The following is a 19,410-nucleotide window of genomic DNA, read 5'->3' on the forward strand; positions in this document are numbered from 1 at the left end:
TTTTATTTTAGGAGACGCACTTCCTAATGTTGGTCATTTAAATTCATCCATAGGAGACACACGTCCTAGTTGGAGTCATTGAAGTTTTACACATTAGGAGACGCACTTCCTAGTAGGGGTCTTTCAGATTATACATGTTATGAGATGCACTTTCTAGCTTTGGTCATTTAAAATCATTCCTAGGAGATGCACTTCCTAGTTTTAGTCATTGAAGTTTCACCCCTAGGAGACGCACTTCCTAGTCTGGGTCTTTCAGGTTATATTTTTATTTTAGGAGACGCACTTCCTAAATTGGGTTTCACCCCTAGGAAACGCACTTTCTAGCTTTGGTCATTTAAGTTCATTCCTAGGAGACGCACTTCCTAGTTTGAGTCGTTGGAGTTGCACCCCTAGGAGACGCACTTCCTAGTCTGGGTTTTTCAGGTTATAATTTTGTTTTAAGACATGCACTTCCTAAATTGAGATTTTACCCTAGGAGACACACTTCCTAGCTTTGGTCATTTAAATTCATTTCTAGGAGACACACTTCCTAGATTTGAATCATCGAAGTTTCACCCCTAGGAGACGCACTTTCTATTCTGGGTCTTTCAGGTTTTGTTTTAGGAGATGCACTTCTTAAATTAAGATTGTACCCCTAGAAGACGCACTTCCTAGTTTTTTGTAATTTATGTTCAATTTTAGGAGATGCACTTCCTAGTTTGAGTCATTGAAGTTTCACCCCTAGGAGACGCATTTTCTGGTTTGGGTTTTTCAGGTTATATTTTTGTTTTAGGAGACGCACTTCCTGGTTTGAGTCATTCAAGTTTTATCCTTAGGAGACGCACTTCCTAGTTTGGTTCATTCAAGTTTCGTCCCTAGGAGACGTACTTCCTAGTTTGAGTCATTTGAGTTTTATCCTTTTATCCTTAGGAGACGCACTTCCTAGTTTGGTTCATTCAAGTTTTATCCCTAGGAGACGCACTTTCTAATGTGAGTCATTTGACTTCATCCCTGGGAGATGCACATCCTAGTCGAGTCTTTAGTTTTACTCTCATCATTGCATCAATAGCATAGGTGATTTACAGTTTTGCTAACAACTCACAAATCTTCATAGTGCAAACTGGGGTAGAAAATTTTGTTTGTTTTGTTGTTTTGATCGCAGGCACCCACCTAGAGAACAAGGGAAGACCTTGCAGAGTCATTTCAAGTTTCAAGTCAGTAGCAGGCGCCCACCTGGAGAACGAGGGAAGTCATTTCAGAATTCAATTCAAGTTAGAAATAGTAGAAACTCGTGGTAAGAATATGAGTCGACAATCCGAGATGACCAACAGAAGTAGTCTCAATCCAAAAAAAGAAAAAAAGAAGAAAAAGAAGAAAAAAAAAGAAAAGATGAAGGAAAAGAAAGAAAAAAAGAAGTATCCGAAATGCAGAATCAGAGATAAGATATGGATTGCTCAAGACATGATTGAGTCACGAGCTTCGCATGTCCCATCGTGATCCGAAAAGCTGAAGAAGAATGAACTAGCACCTGCAGCTAGCAAGTGTCAATGTTCAAATCTAAAGTCTACATGAAGAATCATTCAAGACTCAAGATCAAGCATCAGAAGACTTATAGATAGAAATTTTGTAACTCATAGCTGCCAGGCTTAGTTAGTCTGTTTCATTTATTTGATTTTGATATAATAACAGGACCACGGACCGGAACCTCGACGGAACGACACCTCAATCGGCTCTCCACCTCGGTATACTCCATCACTGTTCCTACTTCTGAACTACACGTGGCCAGATTCTTTTATAGATAAGGATATGTAGGCAGCTCAGATACCAGGGCTCGGTCACATTCTCCTCTCTTTCACTTCTTTTAGTCTCTCTAAATAAGGGTCGGGTCAGAAAACCTGTCTCGTCATTCTTTGTCTGAAAACTCTTCGTGTTTCCAGTCAAAGAGGGGCAACTGTAGACATGAAATTTTTTGACCCTCCCCAAGATTTTACATATTTTAGTGTTAAATATTTAGTTTAGGTCGAATATCACTATTTTAATTAATTTTGACTATCTTACTTTATTTTATCAGAAAAATAAAAATTACAAAAATAGTATCTTTAATGTTTTGTAGTCATACTATTTTACTAGAATTTTTATTTTTATATAATCTTAAAAAATACCAAAAATAATTTTGTTTTAACGGTTAGTTTTATTCTAATAGTTATCTCTAATTAAATAGGTATAAATAATATTTAGTAATATTTTTTATCTTTGTTTTATAGGCAATAATTGATGTGGGATGGATAGATTTTTAATTAATTAAGCTCATTTTAAGCACAAATCTGCCCATAAAGGCCCAAAGTGAACAACTCATTCCCCCAGCCCATAACCCCATCAGACCTAACTATAACCTAGGGACACTCTTCTTCTTCTTCATCACCTCTTGAACACCCCTGAACCGAGGAACATCAACAACGGACGAAAAAATAGAAAAGAGAGAGAGAGAGAGAGAGAGAGAGAGGAACGAACTGGGGAAGAAAAACGAGAGAATACACAAGAAAAGTCGGGCATTGTTTTCTCCTTGGCGAATATTCCCCTGTTTCTTCCCCTTTTCTTGACGGCAAAATTAGCAAAGGAACTCTATTCTTCCACCATTGTTAACACACCACCAAGCTCCATAAAAACTAACCAAAAACTCCACCCCAAAACTATTCCAAAACTCCATATCCAGCCATGGAAATAACCTGAAATCACCATTTTCGTCACTAAAACCAACCTCAAAAATAGCCCCCTTTCCTTCTCCATAAATGGCCATGAAACGCAGCTGAAACTAACATCGAATACTAGCAAAAAAACAGCCCTCGAAGCCAGTAAGAATCAGCTAAAAAAAACCCCGAACAGCTTCGAAAATCAGCCACAAAACCACCTCTAAACCTCCCTAAAAACTGGCTAACTTTAGATCCAAAACACCACAAAAAACCAGCCCATAAACATCCTGAAAAACATCCTAAAAGCAACTATAAACTTACCAAAAATCCATGACATGAATAATATTTCTGCTCGAGGCGGCAAATGGTTTGAGGGAAAACAGTCAAAAGAGGTTTCCGGCGAGGCTTTCCGGTTGAGATCCTGTTCGCAGCCCTGTCCGCTTTGAGTATTAAGGTTGTCAATCGATCAAGGGTCAAATTCATTTTAGAGGTCCATTTCTTACTCTTATCTTTCTCTTCAATCTTCAATATTAATTTTGATTAAATGAAGCCTCTGATGCGCGTGCGTTTGATATGGTCGGTGTGCTTGTTTGGTTGAAATTCCCGTTGCTTTCATCTTCTTTCCTTATTAACTTTAGAGATCATTGTTAGATAATTTGCCTATTATTAATTAAACTTGGTTAAGAGGAAGAAAAGAAGGATATTTCACTGATAGTTTTATATTAGTAGTTTGTTGGATTTCCTCGTTTAATTGATAAATGGGTCGTGGGGGTTTGTCTAATTTAAAGAGAAAAAACACATTTGAACTTCTTAAGGAAAAAATTGTCATGGCAGAGAATCAAAAAGGTTATAACAATTTGAGCGTTGGATTATTTTGGTAGTTCTTTATTTCGCTATACCCGTTTGATTGGTAGGAGCATGCTTAACCCGATTACACCTGGGTAGGCAAACTTTAGGATTTATTTTAGTTTTGAGGCGAGAGGTCGTTCCTTTAGTTAAATTCATCCGGAGAATTCCCCAAAGGATTTGTATATATTTTATTCTGGGGAATGCCCCGTAGTATTCTGTAATTGGAGGCCGAAAGCGAACTTGTAGTACTTTTGTTCTTATTTTACTTTTCTTTTTGCTATTTTCTTTTATTATGTGGGGACGACCTCGAGCCTCTTTTGTGTTTATTTTCCTTTTCTCTGATATTACCTCAATTTGAATGTTTTAAAAGCCAACTAGAACATGTACGCAATCGTGAATTTCATGAGACTCGGGGAATGCCTAACACCTTTTCCCCGGGTCAAATGAACCCCCTTTCTCGAAACTCTAGTGCAGACTTAGTTTTGGACTCTAAAGTGTTTTAAAAGGAAAAATTATTTTTTTTAAACAAAACGGTGACCTGGCACACCGAAACCAATGTCAAGTGGCGACTCTGAGTTATTTCCTTTCGAACACAATTCTTTGTCACTTTCAAAATTGGAAACCCTTTTGAACTTTATAAATTCCTTTTATTTATTTTAAGAGGGGTTGGTGAGGTAGTAAAAAAAAGGGTGTAACAGTCACGACATGGTCCAAAGGGTCCGCCTCACCAATATACTCAGCCTCAACCCCAACCCCAAATTTATTCCCGAGATCCACATAATCCACCTCAGTACTATCCTCCAAACAATGTCCGACCATCTGTCCAACCACCGGGTCACTCCTTATGGAGAGCGCCAGCACCGCATGATGCACTCTTTCCTTCACAACATTTTCGAGCACCCAACAACCGTAGAAAACAGGGGCAGGGAGGAGAACAAAGGCAAAGAAATAGTTTCACGCCAATCGGAGAGTCCTACACAAGCTTGTTTGAAAGGTTAAAGCATTCTAGCCTGATTGAGCCACTCCTCGACTATACTCCAAACCCATATGCAAAAGGTTTTGATCCTACTGTACGATGCATGTATCACTCTAATGTCCAAGGGCATAGCATTGAAGATTGTCGTGCTTTGAAAGGGGAAATAGAAAGAATGATTCAAGAAGGGGTAATTGTGATTAAGGACAGTGACAGGGAGCACGCAAATCCTCTTGGGAACTTGCTGACTGAAGTTAATGATATTGAAGTTGGAAATGGTTTTGGGAATATTGATATGGAACTCAGTGGCTGGATGTCGTGATTGGTAATTGGAAAGACGCTCCATCTCTTGGCTAGCTAGGGAGGAGTCTTGGCGGTTTATTTTGTTGTCATTTCTGTTGTCCGGATTATTTTCAAGGTTGTAATCCGAATATTGTCTTGTGACTCAAGCCCTTCTATCCTTTTATTTTGCCTAGTTTGTTTAGTCGTAGTAGCTCGTTTAGTGTTGTCTGGTTTTGTTCCAGGATTGTAACCCCAGCTTATTTTACTTGTTTTGTTATTCAAACCCTTTCACCATCTGTCCGTTGCAATTTCCTATTTTCTGTTATTTCTAGTCAATGTTTGTTTAGTTCTATTTCCCTTTTATAGTTTTTTTTTCCTGCTGACTCTAGTGACATGGTATGCACGCGTAATTCTCAGCCTGGTCTTAAAAGTTAGTTTAGTCATGAAGCAATGAAACAATTTGATGATAATAAGAACATCTGAGGGAAATAAGTAAAGGCATTTTGAGATCATTTCAAGCCTGAATTGTGTAAAACTGGGGCAGATAGAACATAAAGAAACACTATTGAAACGCATCCTGCCGCATCAGGTTGAAGCTACAGGCAAGTTTGCCCCAATTGGCAGGGGTCGTTCGTGGTAACGAGAGTGTTGTCCAATGGTGCTTTGTATTTAACAGATGTAGAAGGCAAATATGTGGATATGAGTATCAATTCTGATGCAGTCAAAAGATATTATGTATGATTTCTTTGGTGTGTTTAATTGTGTTGTTTGTATTTGGCATGCTTTGAAGATTGGAATGACGAAGGTATTTTATTCTGCTATCTAAACATTTTATCCTTTGTTACCCCTTTGAGCCTTATTTATTTTCTTTCATATCCCTCTTTTGGAATCAGAAGCAGAGTTTAGAAATATGATACAGAAAAAAAGGAAAGAAAAGAGAAAAAAAAAAGAGAAAAAAAAGAAAGAAAAAATAGAAAAAGAGTAAATAAAAGAAAAAAAAAGAAAGAAAAAAAAGAGAAAAGTAGAAAAACAAAGCAATTCTTATGTCATGAACTACGTTCGACCTGATTCCTTTTAAGGATACGTAGGTAGCCTCACGGTTCGGTCCAATCAAAATAAAAATTCAAAAGTCCCCAAGCAAAGAAACTGGGGCAGAAGTTGTGGTTGTTGTAAGAGATTTGATTCCAAAAGTTGTAATTTTGAGCTCTTTTAAGCTGTTTTTGAGCCTTTAAGATACCCTTTGTTTCTAATCCTATCCAAAAGCCTAAATTATAGTCCAAAGAAAGACCTTCCGATCAATTTTTGAGTGGTGCCAAGTCAAGCGAGTTAGAGGTATGATTCTCATCAGGGGCAACACTCCGTTTTACACAAGGAAAAAAAAAATGAGAGAGTCTTATCGGTGAAAACCTTCACAGGCACTATAATGCGACAGTAAGTTCAGAGAAAGAACAAAATAAGAGAGGCTTGATGGTGAAAACCCTTGGGGCACTACAAGTCGAATAAGGATCGTGAATCCGATTGGATAATCGGAGCATTGAAGCCCAATTTCACGGTTTAGGGGTATAACAAAAGTTGAACATCGGACTTTCTTGACAGTTTAAGCCACTTAATCGAAAGGTACATGTCATGGTCATTAGAGTTGTTGTCCATATCTGATAGGTTTAAACTTTGTAATTTTCTTGTTAGGTATCATCTCTTTCCATTGCCCCTTACTCTGTTCCTTTTGTCTTGTTTACTTCCTCTTCTTGAGTCTGTTTGGTCAAAACAAGTGAGAAATGACTTCAAAATTTGCTACCAGCTTTACAATTGCACAAAACAGAATCCGTCTTGCACATCAAAGTGGCATAAGTCAGGAAGGAACAGTAGGCGCACTGAGTTGCAACAAGCAACGTGCTTTGGGATTTATGTGAAATGCAAAGGTTCAGTATATGGAAATTCATGAGCAAAATGCAACAGATTGGGGATATTGGGTTCGAATGGATCGGAGGTGTTTTCAATGATAAGGGTGACAGGGAAAGTGGTTAGTCAATAAGCAAGCAATGTCTTTCAAGGTGAAATCAAAGTTATCATGGCAAGTGAAGGAGCAATTGCCTTCAAAGTCAAGGCCACAAACCAACCACCATGTTTAAACTCACAAGTTTTCTTTGTCTGAAACAGGGACGAAAGCTATGTTCATATCAAAGCTTGGAAGCTTGAATTTTTTCAGGTGCAATGCCCCAATTCTGCTTATGCAAAGGCTATTGAGAAGATCACACATCACCCCTAGGAGAAACACTTCCTAGTCTGGGTTTTTAAGTTATATTTTGTTGTAGGAGACGCACCTCCTAAATTGAGATTTTACCCTTAGGAGACGCACTTCCTAGTTTGGATCATATGAGTTTTAGTCACTGAGATTTCACCTCTAGGAGACGCACTTCCTAGTCTTGGTCATTTAAATTCACCCCTAGGAGACGCACATCCTAGTTGGAGTCATTGAAATTTTATTTGTTAGGAGACGCACTTCCTAGTAGGGATCTTTCAGATTATACTTTTTAGGAGAAGCACATCCTAGCTTTGGTCATTTAAATTCATTCCTAGGAGACGCACTTCCTAGTTTAAGTCATTGATGTTTCACCCCTGGGAGACGCACTTCCTAGTCTAGTTCATTCAAGTTATTCTTTTAGGAGACGCACTTTCTAAATTGAGAATTGATTCATAGGAGACGCACTTCTTAGTTTGGTTCATTCAAGCTTCACCCTTAGGAGATGCACTTCTTAAATTAAGATTGTACCCCTAGGAGACGCACTTCCTAGTTTTTTGTCATTTAAGTTCAATTTTAGGAGACGCAATACCTAGTTTTAGTCATTGAAGCTTTACCCCTAGGAGACACACTTCCTAGTCTAGGTTTTTCAGGATACACTTTTAGGAGACGCACTTTCTAAATTGAGATTTTACCCCTAGGAGACGCGCTTCCTAGTCTGAGTCATACAAGTTTTATCCCCTAGGAGATGCACTTCTTAGTCTAGTTCATTGAAGTTTTACCTGTAGGAGACGTACTTCCTAATCAAGGTCTTTCAAGTTATTCTTTTAGGAGACACACTCCCTAGTTTGGTTCATTCAAGTTATTCTTTTAGGAGACACACTTCCTAAATTGAGAGTTCATTCATAGGAGACACACTTCCTAGTTTGGTTCATTCAAGTTATTCTTTTAGGAGAAGCACTTCCTAAATTGAGAGTTCATTCATAGGAGACGACTTCCTAGTTTGGTTCATTCAAGTTTCACCCCTAGGAGACACACTTCCTAGTTTGGTTCATTTAGGTTTTATTTTTAGCAGACGCATTTGCTAGTCAAAGTTTTTGGTTTTACTCATAGGAGACACACATCCTAGTCTAGTCTTTAGTTTACTCTCATCATTGCATCAGTAGTATAAGTGATTTACAATATTGCAAACAACTCACAACTCTTTCTAGTGCAAATTGGGGCAGAAAAATTTCTTTTCTTTGTCTGTTTTGTTGCAATCAGGCGCCCACCTGGAGAGCAAGGGAAATGGTGCAAGTTTCTAGGGAAAACAATTCCAAGTAGCAAGAAAAGATGGTACGGGTGTATGCAATCAGGCGCCCACCTGGCAAACAAGGGAAAATAATTCGAGTTTTAGAGGAAAGGAATATCATTCAAATGTTGGTAATCAGGCGCCCACCTGGAGAACAAAGGGAAAGCAGCAATGTTCGAAGAAAGATGGTTCAAGTTTAGCAATCAGGCACCCACCTAGAAAACAAAGGGAAATCAATTCAAGTTTTAGAGGAAAGGAATACAGTGCAAGTGTTGGAAATCAGGCACCCACTTGGAGAACAAGGAGGAGCAGTTCAAGTCTCAAGGAAAAACAGTTCAAGTTTTGGGAATCAGGTGCCTACCTGGAGAGCAAGGGAGTACAGTTAAAGTTTTGGCAATCAGGCCCCTGCTTGGAGAGCAAAAGAGAAAAGTTAAAGTTTTGGCAATCAGGCGCCCATCTGGAGAGAAAGGGAATACAGTTAAAGTTTTGGCAATCATGAGCTCACCTGGAGAGCAAGGGAGTACAGTTAAAGTTTTGGCAATCAGGCGCCCACCTGAGAGTAAGGGAATACAGTTAAAGTTTTGGCAATCAGGCGCCCACCTGGAGAGCAAGGAAATATAGTTCAAGTTTTGGCAATCAGGCACTCACCTGAGGAATAAGGAAAGCAATTCAGGTTTCAAAGGAAGACAACACAGGTTTCAAGGGAAAACAGTTTAAGGTAACAAAGGAATACAACTCAAATTTTGGTAATCAGGTCCCCGCCTGGAGAACAAGGGAATACAGTTCAAGTTTTGGCAATCAGGCACCCACCTGGAGAACAAGGAAAGCAGCTCAAGTTTCGAAGGAAGGCAGTTCAAGTTTCAAAGGAAGACAATTCAAGTTTTGGCAATCAGGCACCCCCCTGAAAAACCAGAGAATTCACTTCAAAATGCAATTCAAGTCAGCAACAAAAGAAGCTCGCAGCAAGAATATGAAAAAAAAGGGAAGTGAATCCAAATGCATAAGCAGAGGAAAGATGTGAATTGCTCAAGTCATGGTTGAAGTAACAAGCATTACATGTCCGGTCTTGATTCGGAAAGCTAAAGAAGAACGAGCTAGCACCTGCGGCTAGCAAGCGTCAAGGTTCAAATCCAAAGTCTGCATGAAGAACCATTCAAGACTTAAGATCAAGCTTTAGAAGACTTATAGATAGGAATCTTGTAACTCATAGTTGACAGGTTAGTTAGTCTTTTTCATTTTTTTGATTTTGATGTAATAACAGGACCGCGGACCGGAAGCTCGACGGAACGACACCTCGACCGACTCTCCACCTCGGTATACTCCATCACTGCTCCTACTTCTGAACTACACTGACATGATTCCTTTATAGCCAAGGATATGTAAGCAACCTCTGAAGCAAGGTTCGGTCAAGTCTTTCAAAAATTCTTCCCACGGAGTATTCAAACGGGCAAAAATCGCTTGTATCCGCTCACTTTATCTTTGCACGAAAACTCTTCGTGTTTCCGAGCAAAGAGGGGCAGCTGTGAGCACGTGATTTTTTCCCTATATGAATTATTCCCATAAAATATAAGAAAATAATTTTTTTCCAACTTTTGCAATTTTATAGAATTTTTCGTAGAATTTTATTAATTATTTGCATTATTATGCATATTTATTTCCATTAAAAATCAAAAATACCAATAATACCATACATTGCATTTAGATTTTTGTTCACATTTTAGGAATTAATTAGTTGCTTTATTAAAAATGAAAATCACAAAAATGGCTCATTTTTACATTCTTAGCTTTAAATTTTGGATTATTAAGTTTTCTCTTTTAATTTAGGATCAACTAATTTTTATAAATATTATAGTTAGATAATTAGCTTAATTTTACAATTTGAATTAATTTAGGAATTTAGTTTATGTTTTTAATTAATTAAAGAAAGAAAAGAAAACAAAACGAAAAGGAAATTGAAAAGCTTGGTCTAAAATTCGAAATTGGGTCATGTAATGAGTGAGCCCAAATCTTTCAATACCCCTTCTTCACTTATACTAGCCCATCTCCTTACCCAGCCCAAACCGGGTCAACCCGACCCAACACCTAACAATCTTAACCCTACTTCTTCTAAAAAGGACGCTAGCCTAAGACCTACAAAAATCAGACGCTGCCTTAGAGCTAAAAAAAGGAGCGCCGTTTTTGGACTGAGAACCCCCCCCCCCCCCCCCGTCGGTCTTCTTCTCCAAACGCCAATAGCCATTTGACCTTGAGGACCTTCAACCATGAGAGACCCCTAGGAGCTTAAGATTTTAGCATCCACCACTGAACACATACAAGACCCCCCTCCCCCCTCCCTCCCCCCCCCCGAAACTTCGCCCCCTTCATTCACCCTCACCCAAACGCCCCATCTCAAAATGACCAAATCAGCCACAACGACCACCCTTCTCCAGCCACACCACTCAAATACACCGGAACTCCTTTCCTCTTTCAACGTTGTCGCAAATCGCCGGCGAACCAAACGGCCACCACTAGTCGCCCCTCTTAATTTTTCCATCTCTCACTTTTTTAAAAAAAAAAAAAAGAGAAGAAAACAGCTGCCAGACCTTTAAGCTCCATTTCTGGCCGTCACTGCTGTCGCCGGATTTCACCACTGGTTGACAGACAGCCTTGCAAATTCAAAACAGGGGAGAGAAAAGAGCACGGGCAGCTTCACACAAAAATAGTTTTTCTTTTCTTTTGAATTTTTGCTTCGAAAATAATGGAGTCCGTTTGAATCTTAGAGCCATCTCGGGTTGATTCGGAGTGTTATCTGAGGTTGAGTTCGAGGTCCAATCATAAGGTTTAAGTTGGTGATTCTGATTTGGTTCGCGATTCCGTTCGGGTCAGATTGCTTTTTGATTTCTGATTGAGGCTATGGTTCCATTTCGTTCATGTAATTATTGGATTTTGTTGATCAATCAAGAGGCTATTTCGGGTTCGTTTCTGATTCTTTTGCTCTATTTTGATGTGATTAAATTATGATAATAGTTGGATCTAGAGTTCTGAATTTTTTTAAATCCGTTTAGAGATAGATAATGGGAGTTAAGGCCAGTAGAAGCAATGAGTTTATATGAATTGTCTTCCTTAAATATGTTATGTGTTGTTGGTCAGCCATGTTGTTTCTGCTCGATTCATTTCCTTAAAGATGCCTTTGCTCATTTCATTTCCTTCTCGGCAGCATGAATTAGTTGGTTAGTTTTAGAATGATGAACACATGATATGTTTGGTTTAATAAGTTTGGGTAAAATTCATCGAGAACGCAAAGTAAATCACGGTAGGGAAGGAAATTAAGGGTAGTTGTATTTGAATTGATTCTATTTGGTGTTAATTCTTGTTTGTAGTTGATAACAAGTTGGAGTTTGATGAAATATAATGATAGGGGAGTTGAGGTAAAGATTTGGGCCAATTAATGTTAATTTGCTCACATATTTTAGGAATTGGGCTTGGTCGAATGCATGGAATGAAAAGTTAAAAGGACACGAGCATGAAATCTCTTTTAGTAAAAGTACTCCATAATTACAGGCCTTTTTCACTCACAATCACCATAAGAGATGAACATAATGAACTTCGTAGTTTACTTTAGGCGCGTTAATTATATAATTATCACGGCTATTACTAAAATCCGGGTATACATTTCATGTGACCTGGTTCCAATTTCCAACAAGGTTAAATAGAACGTGTCGTAAATCACGGGTGCATTTCATGTAGCGTGGCTTACGATGTGTTTTAAATAACCTTAAAATTTCCTGAAATATTAAAAGCGGTTAAAAAGTTAAAAGGGCACGTAGGTTTAAAATGTGTAATTAAATCAGATAATTAGGCCAATAATAATAGTTGAGCGACCGTGCTAGAACCACGAAACTCGGGAATGCCTAACACCTTCTGTCGGGTTAATAGAATTTCTTACCCAGATTTCTGTATTCGCGGACCATAAATAAGAGTCAAACTTCCTCAATTTGGGATATTAAATCGGTGACTTGGGACACCATAAATCATTCCAAGTGGCGACTCTGAATAAATAAATAAATCATGTTTCGATTGTCACTTAAATTGGAAAAATTCTCTTATACCCTTCCCGGGGTAGGAAAAAGAAGGTGTGACAACGACAATGCACAAAACCATCAATTGCTGGTTTAAATGCCCAAAACATGTATTTAAATATATATTCCGGGATTCCTGCACTCTGCTCAAGCTTCCATTCAACAATAGTCCCGGGGTTAAAGTGTTTCAGTATGGCCATGTACCTGAGTAGAGATGCAAATGACTTATCCTAGTCACCATAAACAATTTCAAATGCACGTTTGCGCCCGAGATATGCCTTTCTTTTGGTAATAGTACACCCATATTCCTGGTGGATGGATGTAATACATTCTTTGATCTTGTACCTAATGGATACTTCCAAGTGTGGAATCAGTTGAAGAAAAATCAAGTCAACATTCAAGTTGAAGTGATTCCCATTGAATGTGTCCACTTCACAATTGTGGGTGCTAATATATTAACCCACTTTTCACAACCTTGTTTCCTTCTTGCTCGCACGCAGCATCCAGTGACAACCCGTAAACCATCTACGGCAAACAACCTTGTATACATCCGGACTTAACTCTCATACTATCATCTCACGACACTCTCTTACATTATACATTTTACAAGCCCTGGATAGGCGAGCTTTATCGGGAAAAAATATGTCTTTTGTCAGCACTGTTGTTCTAGACTCATCCCACATTGTTGACCGAATTTCGTCAAGATCCCTTGTGAGGGCATCCACATCCGGCATACTTGGCAAATTATCAAGGTAGAGAATACGCCTTGAATGAAACGGCACGTGAGACTCGTACACTCTTGGTCTAACTAGAGGTGGAGCATGCTCCCTCGTCAGCTCAGGTTCGACATTCACTTCCTCCTCATCACCACCCTCCTTAGGGAAGGGTGTGTCATCTCCAAACTCATCGGCATTGTTGTCATAATCACTATTATCTTCCTGACTCTGCGCATCTGCCAAATCCCGAATAAATATGTCGTCTACCGGCAACTGAGTGAGGTCAGGATAAATACTTTATATATAGCTGTATCACTTCACTTACAAGTCATAATGTGTTGACATTCCATGATGGACATTATCTTGTTGGTGATGACTCTCGGATGGACCATCGTGATTCAACACACCAAAACTACCCATATTCCAACTGGGCGTGGGGTCATAACTTGTAAAATTTATATCTGGACGGTGCCCCATGTGGAATATATGAGTGTTAATACAAATTCAATACAAAAAAATAAACATTGTAACATAAAGAAAAATTGAAGTTTACCAGTCGTCTTGTGGATTATGTAAAGTAGGAGAGAAATTATTTCCTCGCTTCTCGTTCTCTTGTGGAGATAAGTTTAGATCCGACCAAACTCTTTCAGTCGAAACCTGTTGGGCTACAACTGCTCCAGAATAACTACCCGATAATTGAGGGTTATCACTGATCTGCGCAACATCATTATTGCGAACACCTTCATGCGTCACATGCATTTCCAACATTTTTACCAAAATAAGTTCCCAGTATTCATCCGGAGTCCCCAAAAAATCTCTCAGAGTTTCATCATCCTCGATGTTAAACTCAACGTAACAAGCAACCCCTTGCAAAGTCACAGCATACGGATATCTTCTGGTTACTTTAAGATTCACCGGACGCTTGCTCAATCTCATTTTATTGCATAACAACGATGTTAGTCTATCGTACTCCATTGTAAGTGGCAACTTAACATGACTCTATGGAGATAAATTATAGCTCACAGAGTTATTCACCACCACAACCTCACCCCTTCCCCCCTAATATAATGAAACCCTTACTTTTTGCTCTTCAAAAAAGCTTGAGAATTTAATAACAAGAAAAATTTATCACAAAGTTGGAGTATTTCTGAATGATTTTTCTCAAAAACCTTAACGCCTTTAAATAAGGCAATGCCCAATCCGGGAAGGTCAAATTTTTGGAAGTAAAACGCGGTTTAAAAGGGCATTTTACATATTTGAATTATTCGCAGCTAAAAAGGTACTTGTCTACTCTTAACACACTTATATCAAGGATATTTTCCATCATCAGCAGACTGCATAAAATTTGTTAACAACTAGTACATGATATTTGAGTATAGTAACCGCTATGACTCCAAAATTTGATCTTTGTCCTGTCAGTGATTTCTTCTGAAACTCCAACAAAAGGAAATTTTACAGAATTTTCAGCAAGTCCAGTTCATATCATCCTGCCAACTACTGCAATGAAATGTCATGCTACAAAAGCAGTCAACATTGAAATATCAGATTACCTAACCAATTAATTATGAGTAATGTGACACCTTCGTGCCCAGGACATGTAAGCTTCAAGGACCAAAGTCTAAGCAGCTGGCAATTATCACACTTGATAAGTCTTTTGAGTAAAGGATAACTGAAAGTTGCACTTTAGCCAACAACAACATACCCACTATAATCTCACAAGTGGCGGTGGTTTCTGAGGAGGGTAGTGTGTACGCAGACCTTACCCCTACCTCGTAGAGGTAGAGATGTTGTTTCTGAAGACCCTCGGCTCAAGGACAAAATGAAAAGGAGCAGTAGCAATAAGCAGTAACAACATCAATATAGAAAATAAAAAAAAAATTAAAAAAAATTGAAAGTTGCATGGTTAACACAAGCTCGCACACTTGCAGGAACTTCAATCATTGATGTTAGCACCCATTTGAAGCATTACTGCATAAGTCAATGCATCCTCAGAAGTGGCAAAAATTGCTAATTACTTTCTTGACTTTTGCAGCATAGCTATATTAGCCGTGACAGCAAAGCGAACAGTCAACTGTCGTCTCTGAGAGGACTAGCTAATTAAGAGCCTTACTGATTCAATCAGATTGAGGCTATTTGACAGAAATCTGATATTCGTAAGATATAGTTTCAGAAAGAGGAGAGACCACAAGATAAGAAATAATAGGCACAAGATAAGCTAAGATGACCTCTCCTTATTCAGTGATGTAGCGCTACTCATAGAAAATAGATAAGGAGAAAAAGAAGTTTGAAAATAACTTGACCATGAGCTTCGATACATCATGTGAAATATATATACATCCAACAACAACGACAACAACAGGAGGTAAAAGTGTTCTTTCCTACTCGATAGCATAATCCATGGCACTTTAACATGCACATAGGAAGAATATACTTCTCACATGTCTAACCAAGTTGGACCTGGGAAGTATAAAGTATTCAATTGATTTGCTCAAACATGCCACAGATTAGTCCAACAGTTTCTGCACTCGGTCCGATGACATAGTCATGAAGCTGAAAACTTTAATAAGCAACGACTAGAACATCTAGCTAGTTCTCTTTACTTGTTTCACAACTGATATTTTAGCTAAAATATAATTTGGCCAGAGATATTAAGAAACTTGTCTAGGATAGAAGCCTTTCACTCCTCGTGCTATAATATAGTGACAACACAAAGAATAGTCTTCAGGGAACTTCCATTTCTTTTGATACATCAAATATCATATCATCTCTAAGAAGATGCCTTTGCTATACACCTAAGAATATGCTGTCGTTAAATGTAACAAAAGATACATTTGTGTTTGATTTTAGTATACTTTCTTTTCCATTCAATGTACCTTTGGTTCCTTCCCTACCAAATGGTATACCCGATTTCTGCTGAATGATAGTCCAAGTCTCTGCTGCTCTTTTGGAAAGGCCTCTTCTGATCCAACACAGAAGAAATTCTTTTGTAGTTCTTGAGTATTGAGTGTTAAAATGAGGAAAGGTCTTTATGAGTGTTAATCTTCAGATCTCAAATAGCAGTTACAAGTTGAATGAAAAGAGCTTATACATATCTAAGTAAGAGCTTATACATATGATGACGGTGGTCGTGGCAGAAGCAGAATCTTCGGGAGGTAAGGAAAAAGCAATCAGAGTTTAGACTTTAGACTATTACTCTTTGACTTGGACCACTTGGTAAAGAACTACCTCCTTGCAACAAAAACTTGTTAGCGAAAAACAGTTCCTTTTGACATTTGGGAGGCTTTTGTAATGTACTGAACACGTTTATTTATTTATTTATTTAGGGATGAAAAGGTAAATGTTTTTATTGATGAGTACCAAGAAGTACTAGAAATAATGTGTACTGAGCACCTACGTAAGCAAATAACTATTTCCTAAAAGTTTTTGGAGCCCTGCTGCTTGATCCAAAGGCGAAGCTTAGCGCCGTTAAAATGCAGATCCACCGATCACTGGACTGCGCATTTGAGGTTTTGACAAGCATGAAAATCCAAAACTAGGTCCAGACGGTCTCACACTGATGTATTTCAGCACCTAGGCAGATCCTAATAAGAGCCCAATCAGTGGCGGAGGCAGGATTTCTACTAAGGGGTTTCAAAAAAGAAAAAAGTTAAAAAAATAGAAGAGATTGTAGCTAGTTGGAATTGAACCAATAACCTCACAAATGTTTTGAACCTCCATGACCACTGAGCTATATTTTTGGGTTGTAGTCAGGGGGATTCAAAACACAATATATAGAGGTAAAAAATAGATTTTGCCTTATATATACAGTGTAATTTTTCGCGAAAGGGGTTCGGGTGAACCCCCTTGTACCCCGCTAAATCCGCCCCTGAGCCCAATTATTTTTACAAACTTGGAGAAGAAAATACCAACCAAAGCATCAAATTCTTTGGAGGTAAACAAGACACATTCTGATAATAAGAATGACTTTTTTCCTGAGTTACTTATGATAGCAGCATAGAACTCTATATATAAATAAGGAAGTACTAGTGGCAAAGAAATCATGTCGTCCATAACTTTAAAATTCAAACTGCCAAGCTACAGCTGATTAGGGTATTGTATTCACAAGTTTTATAATTCCAGAGACAATGTTCCAGAGCACGCATATGTTTCCCCAAAAACATCAGAAGCAACAAATCCTTGAATCTGATTCTGATCACAGTTGAGAAAAGTTTGTTACTTTATAGGATCGGATTTCTACCTTCCAGTCGTAGTAACTCTGGCTGCAATTAGTTAAATTTTTTATTTTAGTTCAAAAACACCAAAGATCCATTTGGATGAAGATATTGGGATTTAATAGGCGATAGCAAAAATATAGATCCAAATTTTAAGATTCCAAATGACATATTTCAAGTGTCATTAGAAAGGAATCCAAAATAATCGCTAGATGGATGTAATTTGAGTTAATAGTTTAAATTCTAAAATGTAATAGCAATTAGCATAAGCGCAAGTACTATAGTGAATGAATGCATGAAAGCATAACATCAATAAGAACATTTAATTATAAAAACCTAAACATATCAGAGAACAACTATGTGCAAAAACGGTATGCTTATTACCGCATATTTCAACATGAAGCAAGCACGTTAGAAAAAGCAAGAATATTATTCAGTTTTGGCATTACCAACAGGCTAGCCTAGACGATATGATCAACCAGTTTGTCTGCGCTCGAACCCAGTTCCAGGGTCATCATCACAAGGGAAGACATCTAGTCCAGTGACAATAGCAGCTGGTGGACCTCTCCGGCACCTTTGCTCCATTTCCTGAACCTTTTCCGGGCTTCCAGAAAACAAAGCCTCCACAGATCCATCTCTCCGATTTCGAACCCAACCCTTCAATCCCAATTCCTTAGCATTCTCCACAGTCCAGTCCCTGTAAAACACCCCTTGCACTCTCCCCTTAATCACAGCTCTAACCTGCAGCCACAAGCACATAAATAACCTATCAAACACCCCTTACAGAGAAAAGCTTAAAGTCTCATCTTGTTTTAAAATTTTCAACTGAAAATCACAGCTAGGCTGCAGCGACAACACACAAATACCCGAAACCAAATAATCAAACAACCATAAGTGAAAAATGGCTTAAAGTTTAATTTTTTATTTTAAAGATTATCAACCGAAAATCACAGCAAACCAAGACCCGCAGAACACAAATACCTAAAACCAGATATAATCAAACACAAATTAACCAAATAATTAGATAAAATCTCATTCTTTTTGAAGAACTTTAATTTGAAAATCACAGCTAATCAGCAACCACAGCCCACATACCCAAAACCCAGAAACAGTCTCCATAAAGAGACAAATAGCCCAACTCCTATCTCTTCCAAATACCCCAGCTTACCTGCAGCCAGGGCGGAGTTAGGTTCAAGCAAGGGGGTTCAACTGAATCCTCTTTGCCGAAACTATGCAAATAGGGGAAAACTGATTTTTCTTTTGTGGTACATAAACTGCACATAAGGGAAGATTCTAGTGTAATGGCAAAGGGAGTTCAAGAATTTCTTTAGGAATAATCAAAAAATTGGAAATAATACCCAAAAGCTTTAAAATAATATTTTCTCAAGAATTTCAAATAAAATTGGAAATGGTATCTGGGACTTACAGTTTTAGCATCAGGGGTAGCATTGGAATTCTGATCAGAGGTTAAGGAGGACATAGGAGATGAGAGATGAGGTGAACGAAGTCTGCGCAGAAGAGGAAGAGAAGTACAAGGAAGAAGAAAACGAGAGCTAAACGGAAGAGAACAAAAACGAAGACCAAGACGAAGATGTAGTAAAGGAGGAAGCTGAAAGGAGACTCGTGTTGGTTTATGTATATTAGTAACATTTTCGGTAAGAATAAACAAGCTTCTTTTTTGACATTGCCATGGCGGCTCAAGATGGTTCCTAATAATAAAGTGGGATTTGAAGAGCGAGTTTGTGATACAAGATGATGTGGAGGGTGACAACAATGCCATTTGAATCGTTTTCAGTTGACCTTTTTTTGGGTTCTGGATTTTTCGCGTAGATATGGTGGGAAAAGCTAAGAGTGATGAGCTTTGATTCTGAGTGATGTGGACTTGCATCTGAGGTAACTGGAAAATTCTAGTCCACTGACTGGAGAATCTGGACCAGTAGAATCTTGGGCCGCCCAAACAGTTTAGTTAACAAAAACAATTAGTAGTACATTTTCTCATTCTAGTCAAACTAATGCTGTATTGTGGTTCGAGCCCGGGCCAAACGGGCCTGGGCTTGAGGCGGGATGGGCTGAGGCGGTCCCGGGTCAAACGGTCCCAATGTGTGGAACCGGCCCACGGCGG

The 19,410-nt window shown here is 38.5% G+C and overlaps 1 protein-coding gene across 4 annotated transcripts; it reads right to left on the minus strand.

Moving 5' to 3' along the window:
• Nucleotides 1–14,307: 14,307 nt before the first annotated feature.
• Nucleotides 14,308–19,170, minus strand: LOC104232143 (uncharacterized). 4 transcript variants are annotated; one of them, XM_070150903.1, is made up of 3 exons: nucleotides 18,715–19,170; nucleotides 17,738–18,029; nucleotides 14,308–14,574 (listed from the first exon to the last, which is right to left on the minus strand). In XM_070150903.1, the coding sequence occupies exons 1-2, from the start codon at nucleotides 19,066–19,068 to the stop codon at nucleotides 17,763–17,765; spliced, it is 621 nt and encodes a 206-aa protein (XP_070007004.1). In that variant the 5' UTR covers nucleotides 19,069–19,170; the 3' UTR covers nucleotides 14,308–14,574; nucleotides 17,738–17,762. The 4 variants fall into 4 exon arrangements, with proteins under 4 accessions (XP_070007004.1, XP_070007006.1, XP_009783563.1 ...); XM_070150905.1 differs by having other exon boundaries at nucleotides 14,308–14,592; XM_009785261.2 differs by lacking the exon at nucleotides 14,308–14,574 and adding an exon at nucleotides 17,090–17,336.
• Between the last annotated feature and the right edge of the window lie 240 nt (nucleotides 19,171–19,410).

This window comes from Nicotiana sylvestris, chromosome 7 (assembly GCF_000393655.2).
Source record: "Nicotiana sylvestris chromosome 7, ASM39365v2, whole genome shotgun sequence".
NCBI classification, from domain to species: domain Eukaryota; kingdom Viridiplantae; phylum Streptophyta; class Magnoliopsida; order Solanales; family Solanaceae; genus Nicotiana; species Nicotiana sylvestris.

Excerpts from the sequence above, each read along its gene's own strand:
- LOC104232143 (XM_070150903.1), bottom strand. The coding sequence starts at position 19,068 with ATGGCATTGTTGTCACCCTCCACATCATCTTGTATCACAAACTCGCTC. Across the intron at positions 18,030-18,714 it reads CTACCCCTGATGCTAAAACT|GTTAGAGCTGTGATTAAGGG; the intron begins GTAAGTCCCAGA and ends TTGTGGCTGCAG.